This window comes from Astyanax mexicanus, chromosome 16, assembly GCF_023375975.1.
Source record: "Astyanax mexicanus isolate ESR-SI-001 chromosome 16, AstMex3_surface, whole genome shotgun sequence".
Classification (NCBI taxonomy): domain Eukaryota; kingdom Metazoa; phylum Chordata; class Actinopteri; order Characiformes; family Acestrorhamphidae; genus Astyanax; species Astyanax mexicanus.
In genome coordinates, this window is record NC_064423.1 from 31,796,091 (window position 1) to 31,811,515 (window position 15,425).

General features: G+C 37.9%; 3 protein-coding genes across 3 annotated transcripts; 1 reads left to right on the top strand and 2 right to left on the bottom strand.

Annotated features, from left to right (window-relative positions):
- Positions 1-789: 789 nt before the first annotated feature.
- Positions 790-3,994, bottom strand: zgc:194981 (CY domain-containing protein). The gene is made up of 4 exons (XM_007231777.4): positions 3,746-3,994; positions 2,005-2,219; positions 1,400-1,513; positions 790-1,301 (listed from the first exon to the last, which is right to left on the bottom strand). The coding sequence occupies exons 2-4, from the start codon at positions 2,200-2,202 to the stop codon at positions 1,218-1,220; spliced, it is 396 nt and encodes a 131-aa protein (XP_007231839.1). The 5' UTR covers positions 2,203-2,219; positions 3,746-3,994; the 3' UTR covers positions 790-1,217.
- Positions 3,995-6,715: 2,721 nt separating this feature from the next.
- Positions 6,716-9,802, top strand: rbbp9 (retinoblastoma binding protein 9). The gene is made up of 5 exons (XM_007231780.4): positions 6,716-6,892; positions 7,832-7,874; positions 7,982-8,087; positions 8,817-8,902; positions 9,088-9,802. Exons 1-5 carry the CDS (start codon positions 6,797-6,799, stop codon positions 9,309-9,311), a joined length of 555 nt encoding a protein of 184 aa, XP_007231842.1. The 5' UTR covers positions 6,716-6,796; the 3' UTR covers positions 9,312-9,802.
- An 82-nt stretch (positions 9,803-9,884) lies between these two features.
- On the bottom strand, positions 9,885-15,369 carry sirt7 (sirtuin 7). The gene is made up of 10 exons (XM_007231784.3): positions 15,259-15,369; positions 14,724-14,861; positions 13,864-13,968; positions 13,698-13,768; positions 13,516-13,588; positions 13,134-13,232; positions 12,655-12,891; positions 12,484-12,564; positions 11,614-11,720; positions 9,885-11,305 (listed from the first exon to the last, which is right to left on the bottom strand). Exons 1-10 carry the CDS (start codon positions 15,361-15,363, stop codon positions 11,098-11,100), a joined length of 1,224 nt encoding a protein of 407 aa, XP_007231846.1. The 5' UTR covers positions 15,364-15,369; the 3' UTR covers positions 9,885-11,097.
- Between the last annotated feature and the right edge of the window lie 56 nt (positions 15,370-15,425).

A 15,425-nucleotide genomic window follows, 5' to 3' on the forward strand; every position in this document is an offset into this window, starting at 1 on the left:
TGTGTATGAAATAAAATAACCCCACTAACCGGATAATACAGCTCTCTACAGTTCATATTTCAGCCCAAGCAGCTAACAGCAGCAGTTTAGAGCAGCCATCCCGGAGTCACTGCTCGGATTACATTATAAACAGGTCAGTTAGCGCGCTGCTAACCTCAGGATGTTTATAACTACGGAGTTTAGAACACACCACGGCTGCAAGGTTAGACTGTTGAAGGCTACTGGAGACTATTAAAGGCTATTGGAGGTTATTGAAAGGGTTATTGGGGCAGAAATCAGTAAAGGCTGGTTAGATAAGTGATTCACCTCCTCGTCCTTTGCTGAGGTGAAACTGCGACTAGCGATGTCACAGTGATGTTTATTAACCTCATTAAAACAGATTTTATCAGCTATTGTCTTATAAATATTTACACATAATTTATATCTCTTCTAAAAAGCGTTTATTTTGGTCAGTAACACAAAATGCATACCGGTCTTTCGCCTTGAAGCACAGCCGTCCGTCTGCATCAACTTTTCTTTTTCTGGATATTATGGGATAAACATGTCTCAATTCCACCCGCGAAGTTACACCTTCCCTCCGGCAGGGTTTCCACATCAATGACTACACTGCCGTGTAGTGGCAGTAAGCCGTAACTTTGCGGGTAATACAATCGACAAGCATTGTGGGAAATGTATTTTTTGGTCAAGGAACGCTTCTGACCTATTTATTATAGACACTAAGATTTTACAAGCTCTCGCGGGCCACATAAAAAGACGTGGCGGGCCACATTTGGCCCGCGGGCCTTGTGTTTGACACATGTGACATAAGGTCTACTTAAAGTGACAATCAAACAAGTTTCGGGGATTTGAAGACCTCTCTGGTGAAAAACTGTAATTGCACAAAGCATGGGGAAGAGTACTTTTAATGCAAATGAATAGAAATAAATTGTTGTGTGAAATTCTGCATTTTTTAAATACATTGTTTTGTTTATTTTATTCATTTATAAAATATTGCCAAAATGTAGAGATTACATCAATTACATCCAACAAACCTACCAGGCCACTCTGTGTTTAGAATGAATATATTAGACACTGCAAGGATGGTCATGACTGGAAGATAGAATATTATGTCCCCTCCTACCTCAGAAATATTACTGCTTGTAATTTAAAACAGAATAATCATACTGACTGCTGCTTTAATGTCTGATACTCAGAATAAATTACTGCAAACTTTTTAATCAGACACAGTGGTCTGACAGAAGACGGCTGGGCACCGTGTTCTCTCCTGGAACTGCCAGCACCACGAAGCTGCAGATCATAGTCTGTTAAAAGAGATATACATGAAGTAATTAACAAATTTTAGTTTATTAAAAAAATATAGACACAGGAGAATAGTGATTTATTTGGACAAGATTCTTGCCTGTGCGTTAGTCTTGAGGCTGCAGTCCTCCAGGCTCACTTTTCCATCGTTTCTGCAGTTTGTCTCGGCCACTCGCAGTTTGAGGGTGTATTTAACCCAAGTAGGAGGATAGAGCTAAGAAAAATATACAACAATAGAGGTCAAAACAAATTTTTCCAAATAAGTCCATAAATCACATACCTATTAAAACAGGAGGGCATCAAAGGAAAGTGTGTGAATGTGTGATCAATCCATTAAAATGGATTAAAAAAAAAAAATTCTAACTAAACTTGGACACAAACGAGTCTGTGATATATAACACATGTATACATTTATTAAATTAATATATTTTATTATAGTCACTATAGTTATCTACACTAGGTCATAATATTTGCAGTATTATGGTTTTAAAATTATTTAAAATAATTTATAACAATGTTGTTATTTTTGACTGTGAACACAGAACTAGTTAAGTTAAAAGGTTAAGGGTCACCATGTAAGGGTCACTAACCAATTTCAAATGTTCTTCACTTTCAAAACGTCTTTAAAATAGGTTCAGAACCAAATGGTTCTTCTAAGGATCTACTACCCTTTTCAACAGCTTTAATAGTTTTTAAATAACTTACCTCAGCACTGTCTGACATGATGTCCACTACTTTAAAGGCAGAGGCACAGTTACACATGCGATTGTGGGAGTCGATGGCAAAGCTGACTACTTTGGCTACAGTCGGGTCATGGACCACAACTGGGTCTTGAGTCGAGCTGCTTCCAGACACAACAGAAGACATGAGAACAGCAGCGAGGAGGCTCAGGGTGAATGCCATCTTGCTGGAATGCAGATCTGTGGATATAAATAAGACAAGTGCTCAGCTATGTTTGATACACTGCTGCTATACAGCTATATACAGTGTCCAGTTTAAAGCAGTGAAAAACAGCAAATGAGCACAATCAATGAACAGCAGCAGATTCCCCTCCTAACAGAGGCTGAGGCGGAATATGAGAAGACTCAATGCATCTTACCCTTTTAGTGGTTTCTCTTCTAATGCATCCTATACCTTTTATCTGCTGTGTTTTGAAATAACATACCCTCCCTTATACATTAACTCATTGATGTCCATTTCTAAAGTGTTACAAATACATTTGGTTGATGTGAGATAAAGTATGCAGAGAAATAGAACTACAGTCTGGTATTTGCCCCATTACAGATTTCTTTTGCTTTTTTGTCATACTTAAGACATACAAACTGAAGACAAATATAACCTGATTAAATACAGGTAAAAGAAGAAATCCTGAAGGAAAATGTCCTGCCATCAGTTTGTGGCTTTAAGCTCAGGTGTACTTGGGTTCTGCAGCAGGACAATGCAGCAGAATGCATACAGCATTCTGCCCCTTGTACTTCCTACTCAACTTATTCCTTACCTGCACTTACTCATAGTTATTCTGTCACCTTATGGACTATTTCCTCACTTCCACACACATCTACATAGCATCGTATATTACTTATTCAGTCTTACTTAAAATATTTCTGTGCAATATTTGTCTATAGTGTAAGTTATTATGTGTATTGTTATTGAGTGTACTTTGTATATTGTTTATACTGTAAAGGTATCTGTATATCTGATTTTATATTATATTTTATTTTATTCTTCTTTTTGTAAATATTGTTCTCTGCACACTGGTGGGAATCTGCACCCAAGTTTTTCACTCACATGCACACCTTTACTCTGTGATGTGACAGAAAAATATCTTTAATCTTGAATCTTTAAGCTTAAATGATCCAAACACACCAGCAAGTCCACCTCGGTAAAAAAACAAAATAAAGGCCTTAAACAGGATTTTTTTTTTGTAAAAACGAAGTTATTAGTTTTAAGGGGCAAATACTTTTTCTCTCAAGACATTAAATTAACATTATCAACTGTTTTTTATATTTATATTTGTCTGATGTTAAAATGTGTTTGTTTATCTAAAAAATTTAAGTATGATACAAAATAAAAAACAAAGAAAACTGTAGGGGGGGACTTCACAGCACTGTATATGCATGATCAAACCGGATAAAAAAAATCATGACTGTCATCACAAAGTTGGTCAACCAGCATGACCAGCATTTTCTCAGCATAACCAGCATCAAATGATAGGGTAAGGGGTATAGAGTTTTTTTTTTTGTCAGAATTAGCAATTTTACCATCTTTACCATAAAGGCTTGAACAGTTTTTACCATCTAAAACCATATAGTAGTAAAAGCCAGTCTTGAGCTGGATTTATTAGCAGAGTTATTGAGAATTAAAGGTTTAGTTTGCTGTGAAGGCAGGCTGTAGATGAGATCTGATATAATAACAGTAATGGAGCTCCTTTGCTGCTCTTACTCACCTCCTCCTTCTCTTCCTCCTCTTCCTCAGAGCTGCAGCAGATCCAGCGGTTGAGGGACGCTGCTGTGGGTCAGCGCTGCTGCATTCTGCTGATACAGGTACTCAGTCTGTGGTGGTCTTAGGTTCTGATCAGCAGCTCCGGGGTCTGGTCAGGACTTGTACAGTAAATATCCTTAACCTGACCGATCCCTCCGCTTTGCTTACATTGCTGCTGCTTGCTTTATTCAGCACAGTATCCTGATCACCTGACGGGGGCGTGTCCTTCAGCAGGATCCTGCATCGTTCCAGTCAAAAGTTTGGTCACACCTAAAATTCAGTGTTTTTTTAAACACTGTAAAAATTTTCTGCATTTTAGATTAATACTGAAATCATGAAAAACTATAAATAAAAACGTATGGAAATATTTATTTAACAAAAAAAGTATTAAACTAACCAAAATATGTTTAATATTTTAGATTCTTCAAAGTAGGCAACTCTTGCTAAGATGACACCCAGCTGTTTCAACGTTGAATCAACGTAATTTATAATTGCATAAATATTTAGTAATGCAAAATCAAAAATTAGTCTGCTGAAGAAAGCAAGACTTTAATGAACAAATGAAGTTACACATATCTAGAAACCCAAGGAGATTTTACAATCACGTTTTTACACAAAACCATCATCCACACACCAGTGCAAAGCCACAGCCAATAGCCCACAGCGTACTCTCAACCGAAAACAACCGTCCACCTGGAGGACTGCATCGGGCACTACAGCATTATTTTATTATACATTCACACACACAATCTTACATACATATCTAACACATACATACCAGATCAATTTAAGCCCTATCCGGACGGGATTAGTTTCTCAAGAGGACGTCTGTGAAAAATATTTCCCACTTCTACTCAGTGATAAAACTCTTGCAAATTGCAGACTGCAATTTTAAAAACAGGAGGACCAGTGACTTTTTTATTGGCTTTCCACTTGCTGTTGTGTTTGCGTGGATCTCTGTGGAAATGCATGCCCAAAGTATAATTACGGTGCGTGGCAGTGGACAAATAGCTACTTTATTAAACGAGAGGTGATGAAACTCAGAGATGTCAGTCCGAACGGGACTAAAATTACCGGAGGACCACAGAGTTTAGCAAAAAACAGTAGGTAATTCAGCCTGTAATTTTCTCAGAGAACGTCTGGGAAAAACACATACATGGTCGTTCCAGGCGGAAATAAAATCATCAATGACCCTCTATAGAAGAGAAAATTACCCCAGGAGCCCCTGAGAAACTAATTCTGTCCAGTAAGGCTTTAGAGCGTTAAACTATTGGGGGTAATTTTAGAGTATACAATTTTACCTGATCTCCATGTTTTGGACTGTGGGAAGTAGGGGTGGGCGATATGGCTCTAAAATCATTTCACGATATTTTAGGGTATTTTTGCGATAACGATATACTTGGCGATATAGGAAAACTAAAATAATTAATTCATTTCAGGAATATAGTATAATAGTATAACAGTATAATCATAATCACAGACAAACCAAGTCTCCCTGAAGCTGCGGGAGTCTCCCGCATTTCGGCAGTGGCTCCCGGATGCCCGCGAGTCACATATGATCTCCCGGAATTCAGAACGAGCGCCCCAAACGCCCACACAGGCCACAGACTTTTTTTTTTTTTTTTCTCTAATCGCATGTGGGAAGGAGAGAGAGAAAACAAAAAGGGTTCTGATTGGCCTGTTCTCTGCAAAGAGTCTGCGAGACAGCCAATCAGTTTTTAGTGTGGGCGGGCAGTGTTTTTCCCCCCTCCCGGACGGGATTTGTTCAGAGAGTGAGAGAAAGCAGATCATGGCAGAGGCAATATTAATAATTATTGTAATATGATATGAAATGTTTTTGATTTTGTGCAATTTCTTGTGATATTGTTACTGTCAATTTTTGTCAAATAAAAAAAAACATAGACAGGAAAGCAGAGGCAGGGCCTTACAAAAAGTAATCATAAGTATAATAAAATAATATAATGCAGCAAATAATATTGCAGAATATTTGGTGCATGCATATAAACTGCAAACTAAAACAATTATACAATATATACACCTAAAGCTTCACAGTAAATAATAGACTACTTTTAAGACAGAACATCTCTACTATCACGATATGGATTTTTAATATCATGATTTTTAATATCTGTGTCACGATATATCGTATACGATATAATATTGCCCACCCCTAGTGGGAAGAAACCCACATAGACACATGAAACTCCACCCAGATAGGGACTTGAACCTAAGCCACAAGTGCTGGGAGGCAAATGAGCCAAACACTAAGCCATCCATCATGCCGTCCTATGCTGCATGTAATTGCAGTATTTAGACAGTAGATTCAGAGTATATTGGACAGATTAACTGTGAGGCTTAAATCTTATTTTTCTATATGATAAAGACATATCTAAATAGTGAGACGTGCATGAAAAGAGTTGCTTTTAAGCCTCCAGCACAGTAGAGGGAGTTACAGCTGATAACTGGTGCCCGTAAAGTACTTCTGTGGTAGTGCCAGAGCTGGTTTGTAGCGCGACTGGCCACGTCTTATCTGCGCCGTCACTGCTAACCAGTAGAGGGAGCCCGTGAGTGAGTCCAGAATGAATGGGGTAAATGGAGCTAAACGGCTAAAAACTCAAATTACAAATAGTACATATCAACTTTACCAATATATTTATTGAATTTTGAAAATTTTGAAAAATTTGAAAAAAATCGCAAAGAAAGTTCACCTATATGTTTTAGTTTTTCTTCAGTAAACGTGTTTTAGGCAGTAAAGGCGCTAGCATTGCTGCTAATGTGAGCTGGGGATAGAGCCAAAGCATTGAGATTAAAAGAGTTATAACTGGAGTTTTACAGATTTAAAAATATGAAAATGATTAAACTTTTATATACTCTTATTTTGCTCAATTTCCCTATAACCGGTTCACTCGGAAGATATTCTCAAGTGGGTATTCTCCCCTGTAGAGAGTCTTTGGTAGTGCACAGCACACTAGTTCACTGGTGTTGTTGGTCCATTTGTGAACAGTAAGCAGAAATCATGCCTCTGAAGAGAGTTGTGATTGTTCCAGGCAATGGTGCAGGGGACGTGGTGCACTGTAACTGGTATGGATGGGCCCATAAGCAGATTAATAAGGTGTGTATCGAAATCTCTGAACTATGCAGTGCAGAGTTCTGCAGGACCAGGGCTGGGAGGAAACCTAGTTACTTAGCTAGTAGTACTTACTTAACTACTACTTACAGGTGCATTTCAGAAAATTAGACTATCATTGAAAAGTTACTTTATTTCAGTGATCCAGTTAAAAACTAATTTATGTGAAGTGTTTATTTATTTTATTGTTGATGATTATGGTATACAGACAATAAAAACCTAAATATTAATATTTAAAAACAAATTATTATATTAAATAAGACCATTTAGTACATTTGGCAGTATGGGCAGTGTGCCAAGTCCTGCTGGAAAATGAAATCCGCATCTCTAAAACACTGCACTGAGTTTGGACTTGGTATAACACAGTGGACCAACACCAGCAGATGACAGCTCTCCAAACCATCATTGATCATCAGAAAATTTTGCATTTCATTTGTAAATCAAGGGAGCAGAGTCTGGAAGAAGAGTGGAGAGACACACAGTCCAAGCTGCTTGAGGTCTAGTGTGAAGTTGTTTCCACAATCAGTGAGGGTTTGGAGAGACATGTCATCTGCTGGTGTTGGTCCACTGTGTTCTATCAAGTCCAAAGTCAGTGCAGTGTTTTCCCAAAAACATTTACAGCACTTCATGATTCCCTCCGCTGACAATTTTTATGGAGATGCAGATTTCATTTTCCAGCAGGACTTGGCACACTGCCCCCACTGACAACAGTACCAGTTGGTCTTATATAATGTTCTATTTTTCTGAGACACTGATTTTTAGGTTTTCATTCGCTGTAAGCCACACAGTAGCTAATAGCATAGTAGCAAGCTAGCACATAATGCTAGTTGTGTATGAAATCTAACCCCAGCCAGGTAGTGTTGATACATACAGTGGTTGTTTCCTGAGTAAATTACCTCAAAGTTGTTTTCCTTCACTCCTCAGATTCCAGGTTTGTCCAGCCATTTGAAGAACATGCCAGACCCAGGTAGGTAACTACACAACCTTCCAGAAGCTGCGTTAAGTGTCGAGACTTGTAGAGCTAGTTTAAACCATGTTTCTAACAGGTTCTTTGCACAATGACTGTTGTTTCAGTGACTGCCAGGGAGAGCATATGGCTGCCCTTTATGGAGAATGACCTGCTGTGTGATGAAGAAACAGTGATCATTGGTCACAGCTCTGGAGCTGCTGCAGCTATGAGGTAATAAACATCAGATTTAAATGAGAAATATGGTGTTAAATGGACTTGGGTTGTAGTGAAACCTGATAAGTTAAAATATTTGTCCAATAGCCCACCTCCATTCACCTCCAGCATTCCAAAAGACATTGATGTTAGCTGATGCTCCCAACAGACTTACAATGCTAGAGATAGGGGCATAGCATTGCCCATGCAAGGAAATAGCAGTTTTTACAGCATTCATAAGCTCCACACTAGAGTTCTGCACTTCCATGGGACCCGTCAGAATATCTTGTAGCGTGGCACAGAGTTTAATCTTTCCAGGAAGCGGGACCACATATACATGTAGAAATCCTGCAAATTAATAGTCTAAAAATATATATAATAACCAAGCAATGATTTCCATGCATAACGGAACAGTAGAAAAACAACTAATCAGTCAGCAAGATTAATAATATTAATGCATGTATAATGACATTTGACACAGGCAGTTTATTAAAAACACTGTTTATACACACATTACCTTCAGGTAGTTCTCCTGAAGTCAGTATCTTAAAATTAAGTCATGATAATTCTACTGATGAGCACAATTGAAACTATTTTGAAAATAATTATGCTTTGCAAAACATTGCAAAAGTTTAAGGTCTGGGAAGAGGGAGCGTAACATGCAGCTTTAAAATTGGATTTCTGTAGCCATTTTACATATTTGCATTCTTGCTGTGTTTGTTTTTTTCCCTTCTACCCAAACCTTAGATATGGTGAGACGCACAAGGTATTTGGTATCATTCTGGTGGGAGCCTACACCTCAGACCTGGGAGATGAGAATGAGAGAGAGAGTGGTGAGTCGGTTTCTAGTGGAAATAAGCTTAATTATAGATCTTAGTCTAAACATATTATATTTAATGTACATTGACAGCTTGTAAAAAATGTCTTTTATGTCATATATAAATTTTTGTCGTTGCCAAGCTGGGTACTGTACCTTAAAATGATTCCATCTATCTGATATCTTCCTCTCTGTGTTCAGGGTATTTCAGCCGGCCGTGGGAATGGGAGAAGATCAGAGCAAACGTGAAGCATATCGTTCAGTTCGGATCAACAGATGATCCTTTCCTACCCTGGGAGGAGCAGCAGGAAGTAGCTGATGGACTGAAGGCAGAGCTTCACAAATACACAGACCGTGGACATTTTCAAAACACACACTTCCCAGAGCTCATCAATGCTGTCCAGAAACTGACAAAAGCTGAATGAGGGGTTGAAAGGGTGGCATTTCCAACAACAATGGTGGTAAGGGGTCTAACAACGAACCTTACATACTGTCTCCTTGTATTCATCAGTTATATTCAGACACAGCCTTCAAGTCTCTTCTAAGGTGGCCCAGGATTACCAGTTTTCCTGGAAACTTGTGTCAGGATGGAAGACAGAGAAGTGAATTCCAGTCTGAGAGAAGTGAGGGACACACCCACAAACCTTAAATCACTCAGTTTATTATTAAATGTTAAGCTTATGATTACAATAACTATAAAGCATTCTGTAAATGTTGGGGCTTTTATTTTATTTTGATAAAGTATTTTCAGATTCATAAACTCAGTAAAATCATATATGCCAGTAGTTAAACACTTTCTTGATAATAATAGCCTTCCAAATATCCTGAAACGTTTTTCTGGTCATGCAAACACCTCAGCTAAAAAAACTAATCTTACTTTCTTACACAACAAGTGGACCAAAAGGAATGCTCCAAAAGAAGTCCATTGAACTGTATTTTGTGAGTCCATTTTTAATTTTATTGACACTGCACACAATGTTTCAAACGTAACAGGAACATTTAAACATTATAGTTGTTTTACTTACAGATAGTCAAGACAAAATATTCATATAAACATTCATGATAAATTAAAATGATTAATAATACAAAACTCAAAACAAATAGTTCTCTTCTGCAGTAAATTGTGCACTTGTGATCTACTGTGACTGGACAGAGGGTCTGACTCTGGTTAGAGTAAACCTGTAGACCATCCTCCATGATTTACTTACACTGTTTTAACTGTTTTCATTATTCCGATTGTGCATTTATAGAAATCTGCACTCTTAAATTACCTTTAAATATGACGAATAACACTGTTGGAGGTAGGTTATGCCTCATCATAAAGAATAATTAAATATTAACCTTAGTTATCTGAGCTAAGATGAACACTTGTGTAATTAATTTAAAATGTAGTTCTCCTTTCTCTAAGAATCATAAATCTCTTCAACAGATGAGATGCAAAAGTCTGTAACAGAAGACATTATGTCCGCGGTGGCTGTTAATGCCTTCTATGATGTTTTCCTGTATTGCATTTTTAGAACCACAAACAGTTGGGGACACAGTTTAGCGCTGTAAACATTGTTTCACTGGAATTCACCATGTTGTGCAGGAATCTCTGTAATACTGAGATCATTTAGCTTCATTTATGGAGTAACGTCTCCAACACTGAGTAGTAGAAATAATAATGTAACGTCAAGTTTTGTTGAAACCTTGTAATTGGCTAATATTAGCTCATTCTGATGAAAGACAAACCTATATGTTAATTCCGTACAGCCATGAACCTCTTCCATGTATTGCTTGGGTTGAATCCCTGAGAGGATTAAATCAAGGTGCAAAAAAACAGCTAATACTGAAAACATTTAGCACTCACACCATCCTTAACCCAAGACTTACTCCTTCAAAGGAACATTTCACCTAGAATTCATAGTCAAATGTGATTCTTAACCCCTTTACACATCATACTATCATTATTAATGGTCTATTTTAGTCCAGCAGTGACACTGAGGTGTTAAAAAACTCCAGCAGCACTGCTGTGTCTGTTTCACTCAACCACCACCATGTCAGTGTCACTGCAGTTTTGAGAATAACCCACCACCTAAACAACAAGCTGCCTGCTTTGTGGTGGTCCCGTGGGGTCCTGACCACTGAGAAAGAGTGTGAAATGAGGATAATAAGGTAAGAATCACATTCAGTAATTATTTGTGTAGAATAGTTCTTTTTAAATACAGTTGTCTACGTTGCTTTCCTTTTCTTCCTTGATTTGCTGCAGCCTCGTCCAAACCACCCACCCTTTATTACATTGTCTTCAGCTTCATTCCCTGAATTTGAATTTGGCTCAGAGTCCTCCAGGGCAGCAGGGGGTGCTAGAATTTTACGAGTGTGACTGTCCTTTTCATGTGGCGTAAGGGGTGTGGCTAAGTGGAAGATAGGGTCCTCTGCTCTGTTATTGGGAGAGATAAAAACATTACATTGCATTTGGCAGACGCTTTTGTCCAAAGTTTAAGGCAAAAAAACATTTTTAGACGGGGCCAAAGGAGGTCAAAGAGAAATAATGGGATAAAGGAGGAAAGGAAGAAAAAAAAAAGAAATGAGTAGTTAGCGTGTTAGAGGTGTTAGGAGAGTAAGTGCTCTTTGAAGAGCTCTGTCTTCAGGAGATTCTTAAACAAACAATGGAGAGCAGTCATTGTGATTGGTCGATGATAAAGCACATAAAACGTATACAGTAATGCAAACAGAGGGCTTCCTTACCTGTTGTATTTTGGGATTTCAGTGCACAATTCTTCCATCAGAAGACGCATCACATCATCACATTTTCCATTTATTTTAAGAGTGGCCAAGTCATCTTTTGGTGTCCACTGAAAAAAGAGATAGATTAAAGCAGCATTAATTAAGATTTTTCTTTTAAAATAAAAGATTGAAAGCAGTAGTGTTCCTAAATGGAGAGATGGCAACATATTATAAAAATGGCATCAGTGTGCTTCTGCTACAATTCTTGCAAAGCCACATACAGCTCTGAAAAAAAATTAAGAGAACACTTCAGTTTCTGAATCAGTCACAGTTTTCATGCATCTTGGCATGTTTTCCTCCACCAGTCTTACACACTGATTTTGGATAATTTTATGCCTCTCCTGGTCAAAAAATAAAAATAAAAATAAAGAAACTCATCATTTTAAGTGGTTTAATTTTTTTCAAGAGCTGTATATTCATGTAAAAACAGAGTGATGACTATGACAGCATTTGCTGGTTATGTGAGCAACCATGGTGTTGCTAAACCTCTCTAAAATTACCAGATTCATTCAAACTTTCGGACTGTCACTTTAAAACAATATTATATAGTGTTTGTATCTAATAATTTATTGCGATGCTCCACTGACTCTGAATGTTGCTAATGGCACCATGTAACTTCAGTGTAGCAGACAAAAAGACAACACTGGTTTAAACTGTGTAGCATGGTGTGTCAATCCTGTTATATTACTCCTTAGTATAGTACTTCCTTAGTCCCTGTGCTTCTTACACTTTCATGACTATACTGTGTGTACTGTGTGGCTACAAGTGTGAATTTGTGAAGTTACACTGCAGGACTGTAGCTGGAGCCAAAAAGTAAGTGTGAGTCATTACCTGTAAGTTGACGATGTACAGCTTTGGTCTTTTAGCTGCTGGCTTCTTCATAGACCACAAGCATGCATACTTCTTCAGGACCTGCCAATGTGCCACATACAAAAATCAGATATTGCCATAATCATAACAGAAAGGTACAGCTAAGGAGAGTCACATGAATCGCTGCATTACCTTCAGACTGGAGCCGAGGCAGAGGATGAGGTCAGCCTGCTCTGCAGCCTCGGCAGCACCTTTCCAGTTGAGGGGTTGTTCCAGGGTGCCTCGCTCTCCAAAGTGCACGATGGTGTCCTTCAGCTCTGCTCCGCAGTGGGGACACCTCCTGCCTGTTCCGTGCCTGTGCAGCGCTGTGCGCTCGGTCACGTCAAACAGTCGAATGATCTCCCGTACTGGAGAACATGAGACACAGACCTGTATGGAATGAATGGGCATGTTTAGGACTGGAGAATAAGAGTGAAGAACATTTTGATTTTGATGGTTTCTGATTGTAAATTAATACATGCCAACAGACTAAAAAAGAATTTTCGGCACACAGCACACATTTGTGCTGTTAGCTTGCTGTGTCAGGAACTCAAGATGATAAATATTTAGATTTTCCTATGCAACTAAAGATATGGTTAAGTTTGACAGCCATAAGAAAGTATGAGGGTCACCTCTATGAACATATTCCCATGTAGCTCAGAAAGGGCGGGTCTGGGAAGGCCACTGCGCAGGTGGAGGCCGTCACAGTTTTGGGAGACCACATGTTGAACCTGCACGTAAACAGAGGTACTTTAGTCTGCATGCAAACACCAAGTACTGGCTGACATTCATGAATACATTGAAAAAATTATTATTAAAATAATAATTATAAAATCTAAGCAACATTTTTTGTCATATTTCCCTAACCACTGCCTCGTCTCTGACACTCTCTATGCTCATGATGGTCCTAATCAAGTCTATTGCTACGTCCAAAATTGCATAATACAGTACTATCACAGACTCATTTTTGGTTCTAAGAGTTACTCCTTGGTCTTTAAATAATAGCATACTGACCATTTTGATTTTGTGTAACATCCGGATGCACATGTGCGTCAGAGTCGGGTCTGCATCACTGAGGTCAGAAGCCCTGTGGAACATAATGTGACACAATGTGACACAATGTGTGGGGGACAATAATTATTTTTTATTTTGTATAAAAACAGAAGAAGTGGAGAAATGCACACTGCATCACTCACATAACAGTCCGTCCCTTCTGCAGCTGGGTCCATACTCCGTTTGGGCCACGGTAATCTGGGATGGATGCGGCCTGTCAAACATGAAACAATGATGGTTAATATTTGAAGCGTTTATTATGCATGCAGTAAAAGAAAGTACATCCTCTGAGGCTGGAGTTGATAGTACCGTGCTGATACCGGCTCCTGTGTAGATGACAGCATGCTGAGCTTGACGCATGGCTTCAGCCAGCTGTTTCACTTTGGTCCTCAATTCGTCCTCATCATCAAACAGCTAAAAGCAGCAGAGCACAAAGGTAATTCATCGAAGTGGCAAAATATTTCCATTTTGTCGAAAACCATTAAAAAAAATTATTATTAATGCTGCTTTGATACACAAATCTAAAACAAAATACAAAAAAAATTATATACAGGTACATATCAATAAAGTAGGGTATCATCAAAAAGGTCATTTATTTCAGTAATTCAGTTTAAAAACTGAAACTATTATAGATTCATTACACACAGAGTGATCTAGAGTATCTTTTTATGTTGATGATTACGACAGATAATAAAAACTGCAAAGTCAGTGTCTCAGAAATTACCCACACTGCCAAAATGACCAATATCTAGTTTAATAATCATAATATCACTGTGCTTGATTGACCAGCGAATTCACCTGAGCTTGAAATCTATGGACTATTGTCAATAGGAAGATGAGGTGGGCTTTCATAACACCTCAATGCCACAGCAGTGCCACAGGCTGAATTAATATTGATAATATTGTACATACTTTTCAGTGTGTCAGCATTTCTGTATTTTTTTTTTCATATAAAATTTTAATTTAAATGTAATTTAAAATACTGACTGACTGGGGTTTTCATTACCTGTAAGCCATAATCATAAACATTAACAGAATTAAATGCTTAAAATAGCTGACTGTGTATAATAACATCTATATAATTTAACTTTTTGAGGAAATTATATTCTAAATGATTAAAATGCACCAGTATAGCAATTTAAAGAACAACCATATAAAACCAAACTCACCTCTTCTTGCTTCCTCTTCAAGGTGTTTCTTCTGACCCATCGCTTGTTTAGCTCTTGGACAGTTTCTTGGTGAGAGTGAAGCAGAGAAATCTCCTCTTCTGTCCGCTCACACTCAGATTTCTTCAGTATTCTGGAAACCTGTACAAAACAGATTAACCAGCAGAGCGTACAATATTTGCAATAAATATTGACTTGACTTATTGTTAATATTTATTATTTGTATTTATTTAATGCCTTATTGCAATAGGTGAGATATAGTTGTCTATAGTTGACTGTGTTTTTTTTTTATTAGTTCATGCTTATTATTGTTTTATATTACTATCTGTCTGTCTGTCTGTCTGTCTACATATACACACATTTTAAAGTTTAGTATAACAGCTGTTATTAATGAAGCTGGGGCATTTAAACACCCCCGACAGACTAGGCTATCTTACCGGCTAGCTAAGTATCTAAGTTACATTACTAGCTAAATTAGCGTTTATTAAACCAGGTGTAAATCTTTTAAGAAGGGAAATAAAGCAGCTGATATATTCACCAGATTAAAGGTCTCTCTCTGAGTCTCTTTCTGAATGATTTTCTCCTTTTCCAGAGCTTTTCTCTCTGCTCGGGAAAGCACAGCACCTTCTGTTTGGGTCTCCATTCTTGTACTAGCTTTCCTGATTCAAAACAGGAGAGACCCTGCGTTTCATAATAAAAGTCCCA

What these genes read in the sequence shown, in the direction of transcription:
- rbbp9 (XM_007231780.4), top strand. Translation starts at nt 6,797, where the DNA reads ATGCCTCTGAAGAGAGTTGTGATTGTTCCAGGCAATGGTGCAGGGGAC. An exon ending in GGAGCTGCTGCAGCTATGAG is followed by an intron (nt 8,088 to 8,816) that starts GTAATAAACATC and finishes CCCAAACCTTAG; the next exon opens with ATATGGTGAGACGCACAAGG. An exon ending in TGAGAATGAGAGAGAGAGTG is followed by an intron (nt 8,903 to 9,087) that starts GTGAGTCGGTTT and finishes CTCTGTGTTCAG; the next exon opens with GGTATTTCAGCCGGCCGTGG.
- zgc:194981 (XM_007231777.4), bottom strand. Translation starts at nt 2,202, where the DNA reads ATGGCATTCACCCTGAGCCTCCTCGCTGCTGTTCTCATGTCTTCTGTT. An exon ending in TCATGTCAGACAGTGCTGAG is followed by an intron (nt 1,514 to 2,004) that starts GTAAGTTATTTA and finishes TATTTTTCTTAG; the next exon opens with CTCTATCCTCCTACTTGGGT. An exon ending in GCCTCAAGACTAACGCACAG is followed by an intron (nt 1,302 to 1,399) that starts GCAAGAATCTTG and finishes CTCTTTTAACAG; the next exon opens with ACTATGATCTGCAGCTTCGT.
- sirt7 (XM_007231784.3), bottom strand. Translation starts at nt 15,363, where the DNA reads ATGGAGACCCAAACAGAAGGTGCTGTGCTTTCCCGAGCAGAGAGAAAA. An exon ending in TGAAGAGGAAGCAAGAAGAG is followed by an intron (nt 13,969 to 14,723) that starts GTGAGTTTGGTT and finishes TGCTGCTTTTAG; the next exon opens with CTGTTTGATGATGAGGACGA. An exon ending in GAAATCCCAAAATACAACAG is followed by an intron (nt 11,306 to 11,613) that starts GTAAGGAAGCCC and finishes TCCCAATAACAG; the next exon opens with AGCAGAGGACCCTATCTTCC.